The sequence below is a fragment of the Musca domestica genome, unplaced genomic scaffold (genome assembly GCF_030504385.1).
Source record: "Musca domestica strain aabys unplaced genomic scaffold, Musca_domestica.polishedcontigs.V.1.1 4, whole genome shotgun sequence".
NCBI lineage: Eukaryota > Metazoa > Arthropoda > Insecta > Diptera > Muscidae > Musca > Musca domestica.
In genome coordinates, this window is record NW_026712328.1 from 10,684,153 (window position 1) to 10,710,448 (window position 26,296).

The 26,296-nt window shown below is 34.7% G+C and overlaps 1 protein-coding gene and 2 long non-coding RNA genes across 13 annotated transcripts in view; 1 reads left to right on the forward strand and 2 right to left on the reverse strand.

Moving 5' to 3' along the window:
* Positions 1 to 13,694, reverse strand: part of LOC109613902 (uncharacterized) — an 88,843-nt gene extending 75,149 nt beyond the window's left edge. For 6 of the 11 annotated variants that reach the window (XR_009343033.1, XR_009343036.1, XR_009343031.1 and 3 more), the window contains exons 1-4: positions 13,633 to 13,694; positions 13,075 to 13,419; positions 12,930 to 13,003; positions 11,931 to 12,846 (exon numbers count right to left, since the gene is read on the reverse strand). This is a non-coding gene — a long non-coding RNA (uncharacterized LOC109613902). Of the gene's footprint in view, positions 1 to 9,265; positions 12,847 to 12,929; positions 13,004 to 13,074; positions 13,420 to 13,493 lie in introns of those variants that run through there. The other 5 variants (XR_009343038.1, XR_009343030.1, XR_009343035.1 and 2 more) reach the window with 5 other exon arrangements.
* A 3,642-nt stretch (positions 13,695 to 17,336) lies between these two features.
* LOC109613903 (uncharacterized) lies at positions 17,337 to 18,017 on the reverse strand. Its single transcript, XR_002195257.2, has 2 exons — positions 17,797 to 18,017; positions 17,337 to 17,613 (listed from the first exon to the last, which is right to left on the reverse strand). It is a non-coding gene; the product is annotated as an uncharacterized LOC109613903 (long non-coding RNA).
* A 4,264-nt stretch (positions 18,018 to 22,281) lies between these two features.
* Positions 22,282 to 25,340, forward strand: LOC105261751 (uncharacterized). The gene is made up of 3 exons (XM_020036508.2): positions 22,282 to 23,173; positions 23,226 to 23,703; positions 23,760 to 25,340. The coding sequence occupies exons 1-3, from the start codon at positions 22,983 to 22,985 to the stop codon at positions 24,165 to 24,167; spliced, it is 1,077 nt and encodes a 358-aa protein (XP_019892067.1). The 5' UTR covers positions 22,282 to 22,982; the 3' UTR covers positions 24,168 to 25,340.
* The last annotated feature ends 956 nt before the right edge of the window (positions 25,341 to 26,296 follow it).

The following is a 26,296-nucleotide window of genomic DNA, read 5'->3' on the forward strand; positions in this document are numbered from 1 at the left end:
AACGTACCGGAAGCAGAAACAACGGAGGTACACGATGGACCACTCAATACGAGGAAGGGATCCGACGTATCGCGCAGAAGAGCAAGATAGGAATACCGTTGCACACTCTATCTATCGAATGGGTGCGACATTTTGGGAAGGAGAACGAGAGAGGGAGGAGAGAGGCTCGATCTACTTGGAGAGTGGATCCGACGTACCGAGAGCAGGAAAAACAGAGGAACACTTTGATCCATTCAATTCGGAGAATGGATCCGACGTACCGGAAGAGGAACAACGGAGGGAATGGGCCAATTCAATTCGGAGAATGGATCCAATGTATCGCAGAGGAACGAGAAAGAGATACTTTGGCAAGATCTATTCTGCGACAAAATGAAGAACACCGCCAATCCGAAAAAGAGAGAGAGACACGGCAATGCACAGAGTACGTCGAAGAAATCCATTCTTCCGTACTATGAAAAAAGAGCGGAATAACTCAGTTCGTCGTGTCACCAGACAAGCTGCTATGCAAATACAACAAGAAGAAAGCAGGATGAGAAATTTCCGCGTCCTTATTCATCGCATGGATCCAATAAACAGGGAAAATATAAACATTAGACAAGCTCTGAGAAGTTCAGCAAGGAGAGAAAAATTTTCGCCGGAGTTGAGGTCACAACAGCGAGTTCAAGATCTATATTAATTTTCGAATTTTGCAATGTCATCAAGAGTGTATACACAAAAGTTTGTATTTGTTGTGGAGGTCAAAACATCTTTTCTACAAAAATACACAGATTTGAAAGAAGTTTTTTTCCTTTCAAAACAGCTACCATCTGAAAACGATATATATAAATTCTGCAACACACGCCACAAAATAATCAATGCGGGGAAGGTTCCGTCCATGTGTCTCTCAGATGGTCTACATTTCCCAGATATTTCTAGTGAACTGCAAGGCCTGATATCGCTGACAGAAAGATTTATTGCACCACGAATTTTCTTTATGAAAATAGTTTCGTTGGGTTATAATCATCAGTGTGCTTTAAATGGTGCCGTAGTAAATGTCCCCATTCCACTCGCCTCCACTGTCAACATCCTTCCAAGTACGGCCAACCAAACCGAAGATATTCAGGTTCATTTAAAGCGAGATCGCCTTACACACAATATTTAATGTCTGACATGATTCGGCCAAGCAAAATTTTCGAAGCAGCGAGATATATCATTGAATCCGAATTGTACAAGGAACATGAGATTTGTATTTCCCTCGAATGGTTTGCCGATATGGGTCCGGCTGATCAAGAGCCGAAGATTTAAGTCTATTATCGCGTGCCATTGATTCTAACATAAATGAAGATCAGATTAAAGGAACACAAGAAACGCTCCTGGATTATATTCCTGTCGAAAATGTCGAAATTCAAAATATTGAAATATTTCCTGTTGAACTTTCAGCACAGAATAAGACAGCTCTTCAAATTTTTCATTGCTAATGGGGTAATATTTGACGAATTTAATGTAATCAAATTCTATTGGAGAATTTAATTTCAACAGCGAGGGTGTCCACGACATATATTGGCTAAATAATGCCTCTATTTTTGATATATCTTATCAAAGTAGCTTCCGATTTTTTACGGATTTTGTTGGTAAATTAGTTTCTGCAGAGAATTGGAACGGCTTAAATTATATAAAGCCATACGCTTGCAGCATAATAATTTTATAACATCGAATGACAGTTTCCCAATATTTTATCAAAACATTCAAAGTCTGAGTGCTCATCATTCTGATATTTCTAGTGATGTCACTCTAATGCATTGTGACCTATTGTGTTTTGAGGTAACGTAGACGTACCTGGAAGAAGAACTATTCTTTAACAATTTATGAATATTGTCACGTCTATATTGCAATCGCACAGAAAAAGGAGTGAGAGATACAATGTGGTATCGCAATTTATATTAAAAACGAAAAGTTTTCGGAGGCTAGTATTATTTGTCAAATAGATCTAAGCAGAGGAAGAAAATCATTTTAATATACCCTCATCCGATTCAGAAATTTGTGTCTAATGGTACTTTACAGGAATTCCTCATATCCAGAATGCAACTTCAAACGTATTTTGCTTGGAGCTATATGTGATATTAAAGAACGTTTCGTTGATACCTCAATTATTCTAATTGCCGGGGATTTCAATGTATGTAGAAGTAGTCGAACAAGTGCAACTGAAGCTTAGTGTCAAAGTTGGAAAGAAAAACCAACCAAACCAACAACAAATATCGACTGGGTCTTTGGTAATGAAAATTTAAATATTAACTTACGCCAGAGTTCAGAGCCACCATGTTGGAATTTTTAAAGAGATTGTATTTAGACAATAAATTTATAAAAAAAAATATTAATAATATATTTATATACAGAACAAAATAATCAAATCTCACATATTTTTAAAATTATGAATACGACTTTTGACTCCTTTTTTATAGATTCTCATGGTAGGAAAATAAAGGCAGTCGCATCGACACAGCTGCAGTGATAATGAACTGCCACATCAATTTTAAACTTGAAAATTTTGAATGAAAAATTATTCATATGTATGAAAATTTTAAAAAAAATCATATCAGAACATTCGATTGATGTCGTATAGGAAAACTTATAAAAATCTACTTAAAAAAATAAAGTATTCTTCCACCATGCAGCGGCGCTGTCATACATACATTTCCCAATCCAGTTGTCAAAACATTGACAACAAACATTCGCCACAAGCATGAAATTTGACTTTTCAAAGGCTCCCCAAAAATAATTCTGCTTTGTCTCCCTGGAAAGATTTGGATAAATTTCTTACAGACCGCATCCAAACTCTTACCTGTATTCGTGACATCCAAGTAGTAAACAAGTTCGTTAACATTTCACAAATCCTGGCATTACGACTCATAATTCACTTTCATCATCAAGGCCATCCCGAGCACCCTATAATAAAACATGCGTTCTATGTCCACGACATATGCATCACATCAATCGATATAATTGTTGTCTAAATTGTTTGTCCCTCAAAACTGCTGTAGTCCGTACAATTATATTAAATGTAATAAAAGACATCGCACTCTATTTCATAGAGATAAGTACACGTATTCGACTACAGAAACTTCTGAAGTTAGGAACGTAGTGTCTCCCAATCAATCCTCCACTTCTTATGTATAACTTCCAGCTCGTCTAATAGACAGGTATTTCATACCGCTCAAAGTCGAAATGTCCTATTAGGCAAGGCAATGGTGAATATTGTTTACCAGGGTACAACGTTCCCTACCATAGCGTTGATTGGCCCTGCTTCAGAAGCTAATTTAATTACAGATCGCTTGCAGCACATACTAGGCTTCGTCTCCACTACAACTGTTGCTACTATTTCTGGTATAAATCAGACAGTTTCGACTACGTCGCGCAAGTTGTGTTCAATATGTATAAGTTCTCCATTGGATGCTTCGCTTTCAATTGAAACTACGGCCCTGATTTTACCTTCCATCTCTGGCAGTCTGCCTTCTTTTTCTGTCAATAGCGACTTCGTTTCTCGTTTGGATGTTCCACATTTGTTCAAGAGCCGCCCTGTTGACCTTTTGCTGGGAGCAGATCTTCATTCGAAAATCCTGGTACAGGGAATTAACACTAATGTATTAGGCCCCTTAATAGCACAAAATAGGTCTTTTGTTGGATCAATACTGGTTCTATTCCCCCTCAACATCTATAAGTCTTTTCTGTTAAAGTCGGTCTATCTGACAAAGAAGATCTTATAAAGATTCTTCGTCGGTTTTGGGAACTGTAGGAAGTTCCTAACGTCCAATTTTGTCGCCCTTCTTCCAATTAAAAACGTACCACATGTCGGGATTCAGAGGGCAGGTATGTTGTCAGCCTTCCCCTCAAGACAGAGTTAGTTGGACAAAACATCTTTTCCATAGCTATCTGTGTATGATTAAACCTAAGAACGAGGTTCTCAAGTCTCTTGCACGCAGCACTTGGGAAACTTTAGTCGGTTTGTCGTATTCTATGCGGTGTGTCCGCTTATGTTATGCTATGAACAAATATTCAATCTAGAAAGAACACCGGAGCGACAGCACAATGTCGATACAATACCCGCTTTAGTGTTTCAAACACAGTCAATACAAGCACTATGCGTTGGAAATACCTTAATGATCTAGAAAGATGGAAGAGAGAGCTTCGAAATCAACCGGCATAAAAAGTAGTGAAGTCAATGGACAAATAAAAATAAAATCATTTCTTTTTCAGAAACTTTGAGATGCAGTTAGAGTGAGAAATCTGTTGAAGAGCACAATGCATTTATTTTTGTTTGAAAATATTCCCTTACGAAATTGTCTTTTGTTTCTGTTACTTTTAAAATTTTTTATTTTACTTATACCTAAATTTAAACGTAATTATCCGAACTGACATCCCTATTAATATTCTAATATATTTATTCTTCTTTCACTCAAATAATTTTAAGTTCAACAGTGGATGGACTTTGATCTCTCATTTCTAACTGCCTCATTTTGGTTGGTGTTGTTGTCACTTTCATGTCATTTACCTTTCTTCAAATAGTTATGTACATCAACAACGAATAAGAAAACAACGTGTAACAGATAAACCAACGAAAGCAAAAATATTATGTAAACAAAAAAATTGTACATTGATCTAACAATTATGATGCTTTTGTTGTTAGATAGTTATTCTATTTCGATCGTCGGTGTTAAGAGAATTGTTTTCTACCGCGCTGCATAATAGTGAAAAGATCTTAAATCGACGTATACTATATCTAACATTTATAATAATACTAGCTGGTCCGGTCCGCGTTGCCGGCCCGTAATTTTTGTCTTTAATGATTTTTTTAAAGCATAATAGATCACAGATCTGACTCATCTAATGAAAAGTTATGACTGCATAGTAATTTCTAAATAGAAACAAATATTCATGGCAAAAATTATTATGGATGTTCACCTACCGTCGGTGTTACATATTTTGAATAGCCTGATCTTATTTTTCAGCCATAGGCTTTAATTTGAGTGTTAAGGACCTTTATGATATAGAACGTCTATAATAGCCCCATGTGAAAACTCAGCTCAATTTTCGGTGTTTTAAAGAGCTTAGCAATATTTTCCATTAAAATGAGCTGTAATTTGGAGTTTGTATTTCCAACGTTTAGAATACCGTGCTGCCTGATATTTATTTTTGTCCACCTCATAATTGAGGGCAGAATGATTTCAGTATAGTCAAAGATAATTACTCTTTTACACCCATTACCGAAAGATGGGAATTAATTTTTTTGATGATGATGGTTTCTTTTCAAATTACCACCATTTGCCGAAATTCGTATGAAAAATATGGTTAAAATGTAAACTATACTTGAAATCGGGTTATACTCTTATCTGGCTATGACCCAAATCATGACCTGCAAAAGCAATCTAAGGTATCTTGAAAGTTTAGGAAGAAATTATTTTCTTACTAAATGTCCAATTCGCTTTATATTCGGTATTTCGCTGATTGCAGTCCCAATGAATTTAGCATTTTGAGTTGTCTTTGGACGGATTATTGTCATGTGAAGGAAGTGAGTCCACGTTTTAAAATGAGCCCCATAACGCTTTGTCGGTCATTTTTGCTTGTTTAAATGTGTTCGCATTTACCAGCTGAAGCACGATGTAGGTCCTGCAGTTGAAAGCTATATGACAATTTTAGGCATGAAAGATTGTCATTTAATATCGTTTTGCATAACATCCGAAATTGTATGAATTCTTAAAATCCGTCAAACCGTTCTTGAGTTATAAGCGTAGTAACTGACATGATTTTCTTATATATGGTGAAAATAATTCTTTATTTTTTTTCAAAAAAAAAAAAAAAAAAAAAAAAAGAACAATAGAATTCAATATCTTAAGCTAAATTGAAAAAAATCGTACATTATATAAAGATGACAAAAACAGAAAAGCAAATTGAAAAAAATAAAACAAATCTTTAACTGGTTCGTTTATATTTTACAGCAAATGTTTAAAGGTCATTACGAAGTTTGTCAATAGACTGTACTATGTACTAATTCGATTCCATTAAACAATTTTTCATTTTTCTTTCCCGATTTTAGAATTTTTGCAATGAGATGTCCTTTTTCGTGATTTTTTTAACGATTTAAAAAAATAGTAATTAACATAATTTTGTTTATAGCTTATATCTATAAATAACAGTTTTGTCCGTTGTCGCTTTATACTCCCCGAACAGACTACACATAATATTACAATTAAAAAAAAACACTACAAATATACATTCGAAAATTGTAAGTCAAAATGGAAAAAAATTATGCAAAATAAAACTACTATTGTACATTTCAAAAGTCAAAATGTAAATACTCAAATTTCACATTTTTACGCGATTTTTTTGGATTTTATCCTTTTCCGCCAAGAGACAATTCCGAATCTGTCTAAATCTTTAAAATCAGATCAGCGGTTCTTGAATTATAAACGTAGTAACTAAAACAACGTTCTTATATATATATTATTAAAAAGTAGGCGTAGATTAAAAAGTAGGCGTGGTTAGTTCTTCAGCCCCAAAATATATACTTATGTGTGGATGGGAAGTCAACAGTATCTCGTGTAATAATTTTCAAACCGATATCTTCATTATTTTGGCAAATATAAGGATTTTAGATAAATCTAAATGGAGGGCTTAATTATATTTTTTTCTAGCAGGCCCCGTCCGCATTGCCGGTCAGTACTTTTAGTCTTTAGTGCATATTTTCTAAAGCATAATAGAGCATAGACTTATGTGAGCGGGACAATTTTTATTATAAGTAAAACAACTCCATAGTAATTTCTAAATAGAAAAACATTCATGGCAAAAATTATAAAAGGTAATCACCCACCGTCGCTTTTAGATAGTTTGAATAGCTTGATCTTATTATTCAGTCGTAGGCTTTAATTGAGTGTTAAAAACCTATATGATATATAACATCTATAATAATCCCATGTTGAAACTTAATTTTTTGTATTGTAAAGAGCTTAGCGAAATTTTCCCTTCAAATTAGCTGTAATTTGGGATTTGTATTTACAACGTTGAGAATACCGTGCTGTGTGGAATTAGTCCACCTCCACCTTAGTCCACCTCATAATTAGGGGCAGAATGATTTCAGAATAGTCAAAGATAAGTACTCTTCTACAACCATTACCGTAAGAATGGAATTTACTTATTTATGTCATTTAAAAGTTCATATTTTTCATGATAGTATAATTCAAAGACGATCAAAGTAATTACGAATATTAAATCATTGATGGTTATACCAAACCGTATTCATTTTTTGCGAGGATTGTTCCTTCTCAAATTACCAACCTTTGCTGAAATGAGTATTCAAAATATGGTTAAAATGTAAACTATACTCGAAATCGGGCTATACCCTTAAACGAAAGTCATATATCATGACCTGCAAAAGCGATTTAAAATATTAAGTTAAGGAAGAATTTCTGGAAGGATATAAATCCTTTTTTACTAAATGTTCAATTCGCTATACCATATTTACTGATTGCAGACCCAATGAATTGCATTTTTTGAGTTTTCGTTCTAACATCAAAGAGATTGTTTTTCGTTCACATTTATATTGGCATATTTTACCGCGATTTTTGGCAGGATAACATTCCAAAATTGTATGAATTATCAAAGTCCGTCAAGCCGTTCTTTAGTTATAAGCGTAGTACCTAATATAACTTTCTTTTATATTGTGAAAATAATTCTTTATTTTGTTTACAAAAAATCTACTGAATTCAATATGATAAGCCAAACTAAAAAAAATTGTAAATTATTCAAAATTGATAAAAAAAAGCAAACTGAAAAGAGAAAAAAATCTTCACCTTGTTCGATGATTTTTTAAAGTCGAAGTTTAAAGTTTGTCGATAGAATGCACTATTATTATAAAATTCGATTCCATAGAAATGTTTTTTCGATTTTTTCCCTATTTGTGAATTTTTGCAATGAGATCTCTTTTTTTCGTGATTTTTTAGCGATTTTGAAAAAATAATTATCTTTTAACTTTGGTGTGACCGCGTTAAATTATTTCAATATAATCTATTCCGTTTCGCCACCACATAATTCGGTACTACAATTCCATGTAACCCGCCTTCAATTTCTGTTCTCAAGAAATCATGTCAATTAAATAAATTGGTTTTAATATTCGATTTCAAAAATAAAATATAAAAAACACTACAAATGTACATTAGAAAAAGTAAGTCAAAATGAAAAAAATATCATACAAAAAGAACATTACTATTGTACATTTCAAAAGTCAAAATGAAAATGTTAATATATCACATTTTTACGCGATTTTTTTGGATTTTATCCTTTTCGGCTAGGAGACAATTCCGAATTTGTATGAACCGTTAAAATCAGTCCAGCGGTTCTTAAGTTATAAGCGTAGTAACTAACAGAATTTTCTTTCTTTATAGATGATATATTTAGATTAAAAAGTAGGCGTGGTTAGTTCCTCAGCCCCCAAATAAATACTTAGGGTTGGAAGGGAAGTCAACAATATCTCGTGTAATAATTTTCAACCCGATATCTTCATTATTTTGGTATATATAAGGATTTTAGATAAATCGAAATAGTGGGCAAAAAGTGGGCGTGATCAATATTTTTTTCTTTAAAAACCTAACTCGGGGTATGACGAACGTTTGTACAAAATATTATGCAAATCGATCCAGCCGTTCTCAACTGATTCCGTTACCAACAAACAACAATTGATTTTTATATATATAGAAGATTAATAAGGATTTTACTATCCCATCGGGAGCATATAGCTACAAATTATATTTAATTATTATTTTATATAAAATAAAGTTGCCCTAGAGACAATTCATAATTTTTTAAAGAAACTGTTGGTGTGATTTTTTACGCCAATAACATCTCCTGTATTTTTATGAAGCCCGGGACTCCTGATTGTTCTCACAAATCGAAGGAAACCATTAAACTTAAAAAAGCCGCACTTGCAGTATCTTATTGTGAACGTTTGCTATAAACTGTGCATACAAATTATTTTACTCTTGCATCCATGCACCATACGGTGCATTTTTCTGGATGTAATGAAGTCTGTAGGGTCTCTTATGAATTGGTCTTACTCCATATGCGGTAATTTTGCTTATTAACAAACCCGTTAAGCCAAAAATGCACCTCATCACTGAACATAATTTTGCGATAAAACAACTGGTCATTTGCCAACTGCTCTCGAGTCCAATCGTCGAAAAAACGACGCATATATTGGTCTCTCATGATGATTTGCCAAAGTATACTGAAACAATTAAAAAAAGTTTCATCAAAATTTAATTTTTTATGATACTTTTTACAATTTAAAGTTCTATCTAGCTTAAAAAACACCCTTTATATCACGGAACTGCTGAGGCTCATTGCCCAAATACGTTTGTATTTTCTGTTTATCTTGACTAGAGGAAGCACATACCGATAAAGACCCCAATATGGCCACGCAGGTTTCACTGATGGAGGAAGTCGTGGCTCTTGTGTAAACTGTGGGCGCAATCCGAATTGCTCCAATCGCAATGATTGCCACCAGTCTGTTTGGTTGCATGCTCGCTCTGTATGTTGTTGCTACAGGCAGTTCTTAATCAGTTTGTGTAAACATGTTGCGTACACCTTCGCTGCGCTTGACAAATTGTTGTTACCTATTTCTTCGTGATCCCTTCGTAAACAAATTGTTTTCACTTTAATGGCGCTTGTTGATTCCTTACCGACTTATGATGTTGCAACCTTTTTTCTAGCGGTCCCTTTGCATAAACAAGATGTTTACACCTTAGCGGCGCTCCAAAAGGCCCACCTATCCATTACAGGCTGCCACCAGTTTGTTTGGTTGCATGTGTAGGGATGTGTTCAATTGAGGGGATGTGTTCAATAGACGAGTGCGACTCTCGTTTGCCGAGTTACTGCAACAGCAGTCTATAGTGCACACACTACATCGTCCGCACTGCCAACAAAATAAAATTGCCTGATTTCAACAACAACACTAGAACCTTGTCTCTCAGAACTTCCGACTGTAGGACGTACATATTGGCCGATTATTTCACTCGATCAAGGAATCCAAAGGGTCCTGGGCTCCATCGAATCTGACGTTCCACTTACGAAGTTGCCTGGCTTCGGCTCGAATATGCATGTTTGGCGGTGCTTTACTTTGATCACCAAGTGAGGCTAGTTGTGTTGGGCTGCCTATCTCAGAGGAGATGTCACCCCACAAGAACTAGTCACCACAAGAGCTGACGTTTTCTTGGATTATACGCTGCACTTACTGTCCTGTCTGGATGTGGACTGCATATGAAATTCCTGCTAACGCAATAGCCTTCCGAGAACATTTTTATCATGCTCCACTCCCAGAAATAGTGCAAACCCTATTCGCATTTCCTCAACCGACCCGTTTATTTCCACCCGAACTCATATAAATAGCTCCCCAATTCTCCCATAATGTACGCAACGTGGTAGGTATATTAGGAAACCGTTAGTTACCTCTCTAGTAGTATCATGTTTGCTCTTTACTCTTGTCCCTGCTCGGGCTCTACTGTCATGGCACGATTTGTGTATGTCAGCGACTTTAATAAGGAGGATTGTTTTGGCAGAGATACCCTGTTTTATTATTCAACTATAAATTATCTGGGCAAATTTGAAGTTCTGCCTAGCGGCGACTTGGGAAACCCTCTGTTTCACATATTATGGGGGTCCTAGGCCGGGCTCCAGAACTCGCGGGAGTAGATTATTGCTAATTTCCCTCCGCTTCTGCGAATCCACCTGCAGCTCTTCTACGGATCGGAACCCTGTGGCTGAGTGGCTTACTGAAACTCACTTTGTTGATAAGAGGCCACTGCCTAATTAACTCACGCACTTGATTATGTCACCGGTCTTCACTTGATTGATCCCCACTCACAGCTGGCCACTCCTTTTATAGGCATCGGTTTCAGGACGGTGTGCTTTCACATACCTTCGCTTTGTATGTCCCTTTGTGTAAACATATCCTTCGCGGCGCTTGACAATACCTTACCGAGGCATGTTATTGGTAACTTTTACTTCGATATCCCTTCGCGTAAACAAGTTGTTTTAACTTTACTTGCGCTTGATTGTTCTTTACCGACGTATGTTGCTGCTACCTTTTTACTAGCGGTCTTTTTGCATGAACTAGATTTTTACCCGTTAACGGCGCTCCCAAAGGCTCCAGCTACGCATATTGTTGCTACTTGTTTAAACGCCATCACAGCATAAACATATTGTTTACTCCTTCACATCGCTGGAGATTGCCTTACGTATGCATGTTTATACCAATTGATCATAGTTAACAAGTTGTTGACAATTCTGAATATTGAACGAACGGGAATAAACGGGATTCATTGAAGAAGCTAGCCATTAGCCAACATGGGGGAATTCTTGTTCTCTCTCACCCTAAAACAAGACAAAAGTCTAAAGTCCCTACATTTGTAAGTTAGTTGGTTAAATGTTCACACCCACTTAGAAACTAATAAGAAAACCTAGAAGATATTTTAAAAAATGTTTTTTCTATTGCTATAAACCGGTTAGCTTTATAGCAATAAATTGTAAATTATAGGAAATAACCCGTAGGTAAATATTTGTTACACTAAATATAAATTTCATGATACAAGAATATTTAACTTTAATAATATTAAATGACAAATGATTCGATTGAATGTCGAGTACGATCGAATGACTGTAGCGCACAGCCAAAACATGATACAAGCAAACATTACGTTGGGAAGTAAGGAAAGAACAAAAAAAATGAAGATCGGAACCAAACAAAAACAAATAGTTCTGATCACTTCAACAATGGTTTCTTGTTGCTATGCAAAACAGTCACTCATCGCAAATCAAAATCAATGATTGCAAAGGAAAATCAATACCAATAATAATAATGGTACAAGGATACAATAATAAACGTTTTCTTGGTACAACTCTCCACTTACATGTTTGTCGCTGTAGCTGCTGAATGAGGCCTTGTCCTCTATTGGCGCTTCTTAGATTAAGATAATGGGTTATTTTGCTTTGCATAGTAGAAGGATATATAAAGTATTTCATTCCGTTTGTAACTCCTCGAAATATACATTTTGGACCCCACAAAGTATAAATATTGTAGATCAGCATAAAATTCTATGTCGATTTAGCGATGTCGGTCCGTCTGTGGAAATCACTCTAGCTTCTCAACGAAATAAAGTAGATTGATAAAATTTTACTCAAATGTATATTATGACTGCAATATTGAAAATGGGCCATGTGAGTTCACGTTTTGGTATAGCCCTCATATAACGGTAACTCTCGATATTCAGGGTTTTAATGATTTTAGCGACATTATTCACTGGAATTGTTTCAAATTTGGTACTTTAAGTTCGAAATGGTGATACTACAGCCTAAGACAGGAAATTGTCTGTGCAGGTCCACGTCTTCGTATAGCCCCCATATAAGGGTACCTTCCGATATTCGGGTTTTTAATAATTTTAGCGACATTATTCACCGGAATTGTTTCAAATTTGGTATTTGAAGTTCGTAATGGATAATACAGCCAAAGACAGGAAATTTTATGTGCAGGTCCACGTCTTCGTATAGCTCCCATATAACGGTATTGATGATGATTTTAGCTATATTATTCACCGATTTTTTTTAAGTTTCGCATTTGGATATTGTAATGGGGTATGACGAAAGTTAGCTATGCAGGTCCACCTCGTCGTATAGACCCTAATATAACGCCTACATTTGGTATTTTTAAGATTTTAACAGAATTTTTAACGAATTTTATTGTTTGTGAGAATTGCCAAATTCGTTCCAAGTGGTGGAGGGTATTCAAAGATTACCCCGGCCGAACTTACAGCTTTTTTACTTGTTTTTCTATTTTAATTATGATGATTGGAAAAGATGAAATAATAGATTAAATTAAGGTGGTTTCTGATATGCAATTAATTGTATTTTACCCTGGATTACGATGATTTACACTGGATTATGGGAACACATTTGGAAAGCAAAACCCAGGGTCATCAGGACAGTTCTGTAGATAATAATGATGTTGGTAATAGTATATTTAGAGGTTAAAACTAAACAGATTATGACCTTACTTACTTATTGGGGTCTACTAGATGGGGAAAAGTTCTTGAAACTTAAGACCAACATGAGCAACGCCAATAATTTCCTTCAAATTATGGTAGAATGTCGGTGATTTCTTCCGATAAAATTTCGTCGGGATTATAGACCGTAAATTTCGTTTGATTGGAAGATCTCACATCCATCTACTTTGGAATTTCCACATGTACTAGATGTGCGAGTCGTTTTGAGAGTCCCGTGCTTCTAACTTTTTCAAAGTAGCCTTCTCAATCACGCTTGTATTGGGCTCTACTTTTGTTAATAAATATGGTTATTGGGACACGCGGAATTCGAGTCGAAAGGTGAAGTACTCTGAAGATGAGACTAAAAAAAAAAACAATAAATAAATCCACACGATATCACCATTATACACTTTTTATAAGATTTATTATTATTACTTAATATAAATACTGAGTATATAATATAATAGTATATTGGATACAACTTGTTTTGTGGAAAAGAAAAATTCAAGTTAACTCGAGGAAGGTTACAGAGGAAAGGAGTTTTAGAATCTATTATTGCAGTCACGATGCCTACGCGTTAAGCCGCTGTCAGCTGAAAAACAGGCAGTTAATGAATGAAGTAATGATTATTTCGTGTTGTTGACTGATTTAAAGATGTTGTGTGTGCAGTACTATATTGCAGTGAATAGCGCGTTAAATAAACAGTGTTTCGAAAAAAAATTAATAATATTTAAATTTTTAAAAAAATGTTATTACAAACCACGTACTGCTTCATCGTTGTTGTAGTATTAGGGGGAGAAGTATGACTTAGCATCCTTAGCATGGTACGTTCCTGTATTATTACAGTCAATGTCCTGTAAGACGTAATAATTATCACCATTTACCTCCTTGCCTTTCGCTTTGATAAATAACGGGCCAATTTTGAGTTAAACTTCCCAATTTGACAACTCAGAGAAATTCCTTGGGAAAACGTCACCACCTACTGAAAATTATATTAATTAGCCTTTGTCTCATGTGATTGAGCTAGGCGTTCTCTTAATTTGACTCTTATTACTTGAAGTTCATCATCACGACTTTTTTGACACTCGGTTCATTGAGACTATCCAAAGCCCTAAGGAGTTTGTATGAACTCCCATGGGTAACCATATCAAGTCCAAAAAGTGCTCTATACAGGGAACTTTTAATAGCTTGATGAGTGGTGTTCCTTAACGAGCAATCAATAAAGGTCATGTATCGGTCCCATAATTCCATATTCCAGCGATTATGGAACGGTTTACATGCTCCGAAGCATTTGATTGTGGATGTATTATACCTAGAGAAGTCAAAAGTGCATTGAAATCGTTGGCTTTAAATTGTGAGCCGTTGTCACTTTAAAGTGTTTCGGGTACATCATATATATATAACACATGTTTCAAAAATATAATGAAATGAAGCCAATGAAACTTTGTTAGATTATCCAATATAATCCAAATTTCTATATATCCTTGCTTGGTACGCGGATAGGGGTCTATTATATAATATATCTACTTACACTCGCTAAAAGGGTCTAGAGATTTTTTTTTTTTTTTTTAGGCAAATTCATGTTTTCTTTAGTATCAAAGTGCGCTTTCTGGCTCGGTAATTTGAATGGAAGCAATTTCATCAGCTGACATCGCGTGCATCACAATGCAAGAACTTCTTTGTGAATTCTAGATTCGAGAGAATGGGTTCACTACTGAGAAGTTTTTCCAGCTTCAGGGGGGTAATGAGCTAGTCTACACATATTTGCCGAACCCGAAAGGTATTACAAGGAATTGGTAGAGAGGTTTCCCGGGGACTGTAAAAAGGTTCGAGTACTCGGTAACACCAATTAGCCAGTAGGTATTTTTTAGACCTAGCTTTGTGATAATATGAGCTTTAGAGAGCCTAAAAAATAACCTTGATGCTGGGTAAAGGATACGTGTCCTTTATTGTCACCTAATTTAGGCGTCTGGCAGCCAGGCAGAGGCGAATTTTATTCGGTTTAAAAACCAACCTCATTGGTGAGCTCCAAGATGAAGAAGAGGGCTCAATTACCCACAGAGATAACATCCACGTCTTGATACATTCATTTTTCTACAGCTGGGGTAATATCTTTGTTGTACGGGGGTTGCTCGTCAACCTTAATTTTATGGTGGATCAATTTTGTTCTCGTTTTTTCGAATTAGGAAATAATTAATCTTTTCGGTTTATTTCTATGAAACATATTAAAGCTGAAGCTTCATAAATTTCGTTTCTTCGTTTTACATAGTTTTCCCACCTTTTATGAAAAGGAAATATGAGACTATTCTTAATTAATTTAACTATATGGTTTTGGGTATAAATGTTGAAGAATGGAAATTTTGGGGTTTGAATCTATGCCGTTAATTGTATTGAATTTGGCATTCAAATTTTGTAAAGGTGGTGTTTTATTGGGCTCTGGATTCAGAAAGGAGCTTAGTTTTTTGCAAATTGCGGGTAAGAATTTGAATTAATTCCTCTTTTTTCACAGTTTTATCAAGTCACGCAACATTTCTGTTATTATTTCAGAGAATATTAATTCCGGGTGTTACATTTGATATGGAATCTCTATTCAAAAAAAAGACATTTTGGGAATGGTTGTTACCTTTTTCTGCTGTAGAGTGTGTCAAATTTAAATTTTGTATCATCTTCGCTACCGTGTTTTCTACTATGCGGCTAATATGATCGTAATCTATTATTCGTTTAGAAGTTTTACCAGGACGTTTTTGTATATCAGGAAACTAGCTTCCACCCCATTCTCTCTAACAGTTTCCCAATCAGAACTATTATTTTGGAATCTTTCCTGGGAAAGATTTCGTACATTAATACGTGTATTGTAAGATTTTATAAAAGGTCCTTGCGGTCTATCACGATTATTTTGCCTGGCTTAATCTTTTATTTTCTTATCTCTGCTAGAGAGCAATGTCTTTTACAGGTTGACCATTCGGAGATATTATATAACTGACTTTCAAGACAATTTCTGTTGTATTCCGACAATAGCACCATGTTTTGTTCTTCCAACAACTTGTATCTACAATCAATACCAACATTCTTTGTCGCTGACATATTGACGTCAACGGACGTTCTCAAAATTTGAGTTTGGGGGGGTGGTTTTCTCCGTTATGAAGACAAATTCACAAACGTATTTCAAATGATAGAGAATAAGAGATATATTTGCATCTATCTAACATTTTTAAACTCAATTATAAATAGTGTAAAGTTCCTATACGAGGATTTGAAACAATAAAACAAACTAAATTATCGTTATAAATAGCGATTGATAAAAAATAGCAAAACTCATTCTATTGATTGTTATTCAAAAAGACTATCGTTAAGAACCAACCAGCATGTAATTTACATGTGACTTTTATTCTGATTTATCTGGACAACTAATCGGTAGCAGTAAATAAGTTGCAATCCAAAACAATTCAAGTGCTGATAACTCATTATCCTAAAAATGTTTGATTGATTAGTTTTGTGACATTGGCTTTAAATTACGTATATAATTTTTTTTATAGACTTCCTTTTTGGTAAACAAAAAAATAAACAACAAAATGTAAAAACAATTGATCTATCATATTACCGATGACAGTTGAAACTCTCCAGTGGATCAATTAAACAGAAGAAGACACAAAATGATCAATCCCCACATCAACTATCCTCCTCGGATATTCGGGAGTCAGTGCTCAAAAACCCACCATATCTTCGACTTAAGATATGCACCCATCTAAAATTTTGTCTAAAGTCCCTACATTTGTCAGTTAGTTTGTTAGATTAGGATGATTGGTTATCTAGCTTTTCAGATGATATTACAATTTTCTTCCTTTCTGCATACTTTTTGAAGTCTACTTGATAGGGAAAAGTTCTTGAAACTCAAGACCAACATCAGCCACGCCAATAATTTCTTTCAGATTATGGTAGAATGACAATGTTTTGCCCTCTCAGAGAGTAATAGAGCTTCCAATGTAGCCTTCTCAATCACGCTTTTAGTAGGCTGTACTTTTGATAATAAAAATTATTATTGGTACACGCGGAATTCGAGTCGAAAGGTTAAGTATAATCACACGATGTCACCATTATACACTTTTTATAAGATTTCTTCATTTATCAATTAATACCTGATATAAATTCTGAGTTTTATTTGATTTAGGTAAAATTTCGAAAATTACAAACTTATTGGTATATATTAGCTACAACCTTTTTTGTATAAAAAAATTCCATTTAACTCGAGGAAAAGAATTTTAGCTGAAAAGCTGGTAGTTAGGGAATGAAGTAATGATTATTTCGTGTTGGCTGGTTTCAAGATGTTGTGTGTTCAGTACTATATTGCAGTGAAAATTACATTACAGCGAATAAACATTATGGAAAACAATGTAATTAATAAAAAGCAATTAAAGACAATATTAATTATATCGATGCATAGCATCAGGATATGAAACCGGGAACTAGCTCTGATTTCCGGCGTTAAAGCATTTGCAAATTGGAATCAAACCCTTTGTAATTGAAATGAATATTTTTGAATTTGAAATTGAACCTTCTGCAACCGAAAAGATTATAAATTTCATTTAAAATGATTAAATATAAAATATTTTTAATACTTAAGGCTAAATCAGAAATTGAAAGAAAAATTGGACCATATTATCATAGTTTAAATAAGCAGGACAGAGATGCAAAATTTTGCTTTATTTTATTGTTATTTAGTTATAGCTATTCATCTTACCTAGTAAAGAATCCCGCATTTCAGCTTGTGTAATTTTTACAGCAGATCTCTTATGTATATAGAGCATTCTTGCAAAAGGTTTAATTCCCGTTTCAAAAGGTTTAATTTCAGTTGCTAAAGATTTCATTTAATTGCAAAATGATATACATATATAATTTAGAATTTACAAATCTAGTTTTAAGACAGACTGCTGAGTGCTGAATTAATATAACCCCATTCAATATAACAATAATATAAAATATAACTAGAGGTTTTTACCCTCAATTAACGATGTAATTGCATGGTGAATTCTCCTTCGATTAATTGAAATAATCGATTATTTCAAATAGCAATTTATACACACAGCTAGTTGCCAAGTGTATTAACTGAGGATTGGTCACTGACGGAGAAAGACCTAGATCTGTAACAAAAACCATTCGTATGGGAAGAAATGAAATCGGTCTACACTAACCCTCTTGCACAAAAATATGTCTAATTGATAGCTCAATATTTCTATAATTTCGACTGACTACATTTTCTTAGTAAGATTTTTGCTCTGTTCCAGAACCTGCAGGATTCTAAAAGTTTGGATTTTTTCTATATCATAAAGGAACAAGTAAAAAAGCTATGTTCGGTGGCCAGAAGCTTTAGTAACTTGAAATTTTCCAAAAAAAAACTTTCGAAAATTACCACTTAAATGAAAACTGTTATATGAAGACTATTTTTTCCATAAGTTGTACTAACCACATATACGTTGAGTGCCACCGTACAAACTCAAAATATATTATTAAGGTGTCAATAATTAATAACAGGTAAAAATTATTCTTTAGTGATACAAAAGTTATTTGTGAAAATAGATTTTTGTTTATGTGTGTTGTTTGTACCGTTATATAGCGTGACAGCCGGCTGTCCATGTAGCACTTAGATCATACAATTTTATTTTGGTGCCATGTATACCGCCGGCTGTCACATGATTATATTTTATTTTTATTTATTTTTTTGTGTAGTCTCTCTAAAGTACAGTTCGTAGCGCAAAATGGATGTTCAATATTTTTATGGGAACTGGAAGTTCGCTAAAAACATTTATATTCGCTGACACTGCCGCTTCACCAGTCTTAGCCAATGTGAACTCGAGTTCAATAATGCCAGCAGGTATTTTCAAAGTAATGTTTACGGAAGAAGTTTACGAGCTAATAGTGAAGCAAACAAACTTGAATGCCAGGAAAAAAAAAATGAAGCAACTCGCCTAAGTCGCAGTTCCCGCATGAAGAAATGGGAAGCTACAAAATAAAAATGCAGTGAAAATTCTCAAAGTTAAACAAAATGACCTTTTTTTAGGTGCCATAGTATAGTATTTATCCACTTTAGTGTAGTGCCGTAGAAAATAACACACGGCACTCAACGTGTTAAATAAATTCTTATTTTTTATACCCTCTACCATATATAGTATGGAGGGTATATTAAATTCGTCATTCCGTTTGTAACTCATCGAAATAATCATTTAAGCAGCGTAAAATTCTAAGACGATTTAACCCTGTCCGTCCGTCTGTTGTAATCACGCTACAGTCAAAACGAATTAAGATGGAAGATAATATTTTGCACAGATCTCTCTTTTGCTTGCAGGCAGGTCAAGTTCGAAGATGGGCTATATCTATAACGGTACCCCCCGATATTCGGTATTTTAATGATTTTAGTCACATTTTTAAATAGAATTATCTGAAATTCCCTTGTGAGTACTTTATCCCCTGAAAGAGAATTATCAATATAGGATAACGATATCGTATATCCCCCATATAACGGTACCCCCCGATATTTGGTATTTTGATGATTTTAGCCATATTTTCCAATGGTATTGTCTGAAAAACCACACAAGAAGTTCTTTGTGAGCACTTAACCTCCTGAAAGGGAATTGTCTATATAGGTCCATAATATCGTATACAACGGGATATTAATGTAATACCGGGATCTCATTTTGTATGTACCTTTTTATTTTTATTAAGCGTTGTTGATTTTACATGAATTATTATTTTAGGTTCGTTTTTAAAAAAAATCACGCTAAATTCGAGTTGTTCGACTTATAGGATAAATCGAATTATTCGAGCAATTTAAGACTCTTAAACAATTAATCGAACAAATTAAAAACCCCAAAGTAGATTAATTTTTTAGACGAACAAAGACTAACCCCGATTAATTGGATACTCTACTATACATACAAAAACAAACATCAGGTAATTAATCCCTATAGGGATTTATTGATTAATCCAGATTTATTCATACAAAAAAAAAATATCTCACGATCGGTATTTTAAAGTTGGTGCGGAATCGATATCCCAACATAAAGCTTCACTTGGTACAGTATTAGGACATTTTTCAATGGAATTGTCTTAAAATCCACACAAGTAGTTCCTTGTGAGTACTTTACCCCCTGAGAGAGAATTGTCTATACAGGTCCACGATATCGTATATCCCCCATATAACGGTACCCCCGATATTCGGTATTTTTATGATTTTACCCACATTTTTCATCGGAATTGTCTGAAAATCCACACAAGGAGTTCCTTGTGGGTACTTTATACCTCGGCAGAGAATTATCTATATAGGTCCACGATATCGTATAGCCCTCATATAACGGTACCCCCGATATTCGGTATTTTGATGTTTTTAGCCATAGTTTTCAACGGAATGGTCACAAGGGGTTCTTTGTCAGCACTTTACCCCCCGACCGAGAATTCTCTATATAGGTTAACGATAACGTATAGCTCCCATATAACGATACCGCGCGATATTCGGTATTTTGATGATTTTAGCCACATTTACCAATCGTATTGTCTGAAAATCCACACAAGGAGTTCTTTGTAAGCACATTACCCCTGAAACGGAATTGTCTATATAGGTCCACAATATTGTATATCCCCCATATAACGGTACTCCCCTATATTCCGTATTTTGATGATTTTAGCCACTTTTTCCAATGGAATTATCTGAAAATCCACACAAGGAGTTCCTTGTGAGTACTTTACACGCAGACATAGATTTGTCTTTATAGGTCCACAATATCGTATATCCCCCCATATCGGCACCTTCCTATATTAGATATTTTAAAGATTTTAAAAGAATTTTTAATGGATTTTTTTTTTGAAAATTTTCTAATTCGTTCCAAATGGTGGAGGGTATTCAAAGTTCGGCCCGGCCGAACTTATTGCTTTTTTACTTGTTAATTATTGTGTTCTTATTTTGTGTTGCAGATGTTATTAAATAATAATAAAAGAATGATAACGTTTTTACTACGATAACTGATTATCCTTTCATGATACTTAAACAAATTGCAAAACTAGTAGTTTTTTGCAGACTCTGGAACAGAGCATATGATAACTTTTTTTATGATATCCAAAATATTGCAAATGTAGTAGATCCTATAAGGTTCCGGAAAGAAGCAACCGCATACGCACCAAAATTTAAATGTTCACATTTAAAAATTGAAAGTAGCAGCAATTGTAATATTAGTGTAAAATCCCATAAGATGTTTTGTGTTTAAACATAACCTACATAAGGTCGTTTAGTAAGTCCACCTTTTGGAATCCAAAGAAGTGAAATCATAATAGTGCAAAAACTACTACGATTTAATCTATTTCAGACATGGCGCAATTACAAGTTGTTCCTGCAAATTGTAACCAGATGAAATGTCAAAATTTGTTTACATTTTTTGGCTATTATCTTTTCTCTGATTTCAATCACAACAATGCATTTTGACACTACATTTGGTAGTCTTATACTTGAAATCCAATGGGAGTAAATCACTATAGTGCCCCATATACCATACAATGGAGGGTATTTTAAATTTGTCATTCCGTTTGCAACACCTCGAAATATTCGTCGGAGACCCCAAAAGGTGTACAAATTACTGATTAGAATAAAATTATGAGGCGTTTTGTTGAAATTTTGGCGCAAAAGTTTGTTTTATATACAGACTAATTAAAAATGGGCTATATTGGTCCACGTTTAGGTAAAGCCCCCATAATACAAAATTATATGGGTTTCGCTACTTAAGTTATTATTTATTTCGATTAAAACAGATTTACATACTAAGTATTAATGTATAAGGTATTCTACATCTTTGATCATTCATTTCACTTTGCTAATCATAGTGGTGGAGGGTATAAAAAGTTCGGCCAGGCCTTTTTTTACTTGTTTGATATATATCAAGTATATACAATATATATCACGTCAGTACAATGTGAACTTTTCCCGATAATTGGAGGCAAAAGTTGATATACTTTACAAAACGTCAACGCCGATGATACGAAAACTTTTTTCGAGGTATAGAAAATGTGAAACCGCATTATCCATGTTTTTAAACTTTGCATATGAATATGTATATTTGATTTCAATATCCCTTGTTGTTTCTTCCACTACTTCCTATCGATTTCTTGAAGTGTTCCAGGATTTGTACTTACTGTTGACATCCAAACATTGAGAGGAAGGATATGAATGCATTAAAACCGGCATAAGTTGAGTTTAGGGGCTGTGCTCGGATTGACTTGAAATTTATACTACAGGTAGGTATTTTTAAACTGATTACGGCAATATAAATTTTTTGTGGGGGAAATAACCGGTTACCCGGTTATTGGACCCGAAAGTTCAGATACAATGTTCGGTTTTTATCCGGTTCCACTGAACCGATACAAACAAAATGGGTATCATTGGAAAGCTTATGAAAATACCTATCCAACAAGTGGTCACATGAACCGGTTACAAGAACCGGTTCCAGAGTAATGCAAGAAAATTGATATTTTTTACCAGTACTTTTTGAAAAACCCATAAAAACTCAAAAATGGACCCATTATAAGGTATTAAAATCTACATACCGTATTATAGCCAACAATATTGCCTTTCCAAAATGGTATCATACATGTTGATATCTTTTGTAATTCCGAAGATATTGGCTTTTAAAGTTGTTACTTATGAAAGTAGTATGAGTGAAGCCAAGTTTTATGTCGGGTTTAACGTTTTTGTTAATCTGTTTTGGTTTGAATTCGGTGTTGATTAAAAAGTGCTTTTAATATAACGTCATTTTTTGCATTCCTTTTCACGAAACTGAGTAGAAAGGGAATTAAGATACAAAGAATTTCTGCGAATGTGGGTGGAAAAGGAATATCTAAAAAGTACCGTTATAATTTAGCTAGTTTTTAATTAAAATTTTCGTTACAATGGAAAGTGTCGAACTTTTGGAAATTTATAAAATTTTCGATTATAAACGCAGTGGAGCGTTATCTGAAGGTGCCCTCCACCAATTGCAGAAGTGGGGATTAATTCCTGATGTTGGACAATTAAAATGCAATCGTGGGCATTGCATGGAGCTGGGTCCATACGTTGATTGTTGCGATGGGTGGATTTGGAGGTAAGTAAATTATATTTTATAAATTTCAAGTTCTTATTATATTTATTTTTAGGTGTCAGAAGAAGTTTCGGGGCCGTCGAACTGGGAGTTGTAATCTGAAACGTTCCTTACGAAAAGGAACGTTTTTTGATAATTCGCATCTCTCAATTTGCCAAATTATCGTCTTCAGTTTTATGTGGGTTGAGAGGGGAGGCCCTCTCAAAGACATAATACGGGAGACGAAAATTGATAAGCGGACTGCAGTGGACTGGAACAACTTCTGTAGAGAAGTTGTTGTCTTTAGTTCATTCCAGACGCAATTGCAAATAGGCGGCCCTGGAATAATTGTCGAGATCGACGAGTCTAAAATCGGAAAGAGGAAGTACCACCGTGGCCATCCTGTTGAGGGGCAATGGGTTTTCGGCGGTGTTGAACGGGAAACAAATAAATGCTTTATTGTTCCCGTTCAAGACCGCTCGAAAGAAACCTTGCTGCCCCTCATTAAAAAGTATGTAAGACCCGGTTCCGTGATTATTTCCGATTTTTGGAAGGTAAGAATATATAATATCTTGACATATTTATTTTATAATAAATATTATTTTTGTAGGCTTATGATACCTTGGATGAGGAGGGGTACACCCATCGAAAGGTGAACCATTCTGAACATTTTGTGGATCCCGAAACGGGGCACCACACTAATACCATAGAGGGTTTGTGGCGCCACCTCAAGGTATCACTTTCTGCATATAACCGTAGAAAAATATTTTTCAACGGTTATATACAGAAATTTATATTCTTGAGGTGGTGTCACGCAAATCTGAAAAATCCATTTGAGGAATTCCTGCGCTTTGCTGGTCAACTTTATGACCCCACAAATAGTAAAGTTGAAAAGCAAAGGCAGGAATTCCAAATGGATTCAGCGGAACCCTATATGGTATTGGAGGTGAGTGCTCCTGAGGAGTCCGATAGTTCAGAAGATGAGGACGCACCACCTCAAAAAAGAAGGCGCACCTAGGAAAATTTTAATTGTTTAATTGTTTAATTTTTAATATTTAAATTTGTTATTGTTATTGTTATTTCTAATTTAAGTTTGTTTCCTAATTTGTTCATATAGTTTGTAATTTAGCGTTATTTATTAAGAAAAAGTATAAAAAAATTGATTAAGAATAAAAGGTGTTTTAATTATAAAAGTTTAGAAAACTATGGATTGCGTAGCCGGTGTTGGACATACATCAGAGGAGAAAATCTCAAGCCCCGGCCGAAGGCCGGCTACCTACAAAGATTACAATGTTTAGAAAAATTAGCGATCGCGTAGCCGGTGTTGGACATACCCCAGAGGAGAAAATCTCAAGCCCCGGCCGAAGGCCGGCTACCTACGAAGATTACGATGTTTAGAAAAATTAGCGATCGCGTAGCCGGTGTTGGACATACCCCAGAGGAGAAAATCTCAAGCCCCGGCCGAAGGCCGGCTACCTACGAAGATTACGATGTTTAGAAAAACTAGCGATCGCGTAGCCGGTGTAGGACATACCCCAGAGGAGAAAATCTCAAGCCCCGGCCGAAGGCCGGCTACCTACAAAGATTACGATGTTAAGAAAAACTAGCGATCGCGTAGCCGGTGTTGGACATACCCCAGAGAAGAAAATCTCAAACCCCGGCCGAAGGCCGGCTGTTTAAAAATGCTATAGAGGTTAGATACATTTGACTGGAGAAAAAATTGCAAATTAATGACTTCTATCACTAATATCTTCGGAACTACAAAAGATATCAACATGTATGATACCATTTTGGAAAGGCAATATTGTTGGCTATAATACGGTATGTAGATTTTAATACCTTATAATGGGTCCATTTTTGAGTTTTTATGGGTTTTTCAAAAAGTACTGGTAAAAAATATCAATTTTCTTGCATTACTCTGGAACCGGTTCTTGTAACCGGTTCATGTGACCACTTGTTGGATAGGTATTTTCATAAGCTTTCCAATGATACCCATTTTGTTTGTATCGGTTCAGTGGAACCGGATAAAAACCGAACATTGTATCTGAACTTTCGGGTCCAATAACCGGGTAACCGGTTATTTCCCCCACAAAAAATTTATATTGCCGTAATCAGTTTAAAAATACCTACCTGTGGTAAAAATTTCAAAATGATCAGAGCACAGCCCCTAAACTCAACTTGCTCCTTAAAACCTAACATTTTTGCTTAACTTTCCAATAAACCATTATCTATGTGGTTGTATATGAATTGCATTTCTTGTTGTTTTGCTGCAATCTTGTAATAATTCGGTCATGAATACAAATTTGAATGCTTATTATCTAAAAAATAATGGAATCATTGTTTTGCGACCGATGTAAAATGCTTGTAGACGGTCAAAATGCATGACATCAAAATCGTGTACGTGTACATGACATGGTTCAGGCATTCATTTTACTTTTGATTTCGTGCTGTGCAGTCAATGTTGATAAAGAACGATAATTTTTTGGCAATTTTGGTCATGTGTTTAAAAAAAGAAATAACAGTATCTGGATGAAAAAGTGGTACAGAAAAAAATCGCGCTCGAAAATTTATTTAAAAAATATTTAAAGAATGAACAGTTTTCCCAGTATCCAACAGCTGTACGCACCCATTGCCTTTGAAAAAACGTCGCCAATGAGAATATGCTTCATGCATCGTAGGTGTGACCCATACATACAAATTTTCACTAATGTTTAGTTTACGTTAGAAATTTTTTCAGGGTTAACCTACTACAAATGGTTTATTTGAAGTAACACTGCCTTTACACGGTGCAATTTTTAGCTGGCATTTTTATCAATTCTCTTTTAAAATTTCTGCGTAAATCTTCGCGCCTTTACACGGTGGCATTTTACGATAATAGTGCTTGGCATTTTTTCTGACATTTTATTTTATTCAGTATTTCGTATAGAGCTAATTGTTTGTAACAGATATTTATAAAGAAGTGATTTAAAATTAAATGTGTGAATCTAAAGAAGAAATGATGGAAAAAAGTTATTGAGGTGTTAAATATTGCATTATTAACTTTTATTTTAACTTTCTTTTTTTACTTTTTAATACATCCAATTAATTTTCATATAATTCACTATACAATTCAATTACTAAAAACATAACATCACAATAAAAGAAACG

Bases quoted from the DNA above. Each gene is read 5' to 3' on its own strand.
- LOC105261751 (XM_020036508.2), top strand. From the start codon at position 22,983: ATGGAAAGTGTCGAACTTTTGGAAATTTATAAAATTTTCGATTATAAA. The intron at 23,174-23,225 runs GTAAGTAAATTA...ATTTATTTTTAG, and splicing joins TGCGATGGGTGGATTTGGAG to GTGTCAGAAGAAGTTTCGGG. The intron at 23,704-23,759 runs GTAAGAATATAT...TTATTTTTGTAG, and splicing joins TTATTTCCGATTTTTGGAAG to GCTTATGATACCTTGGATGA.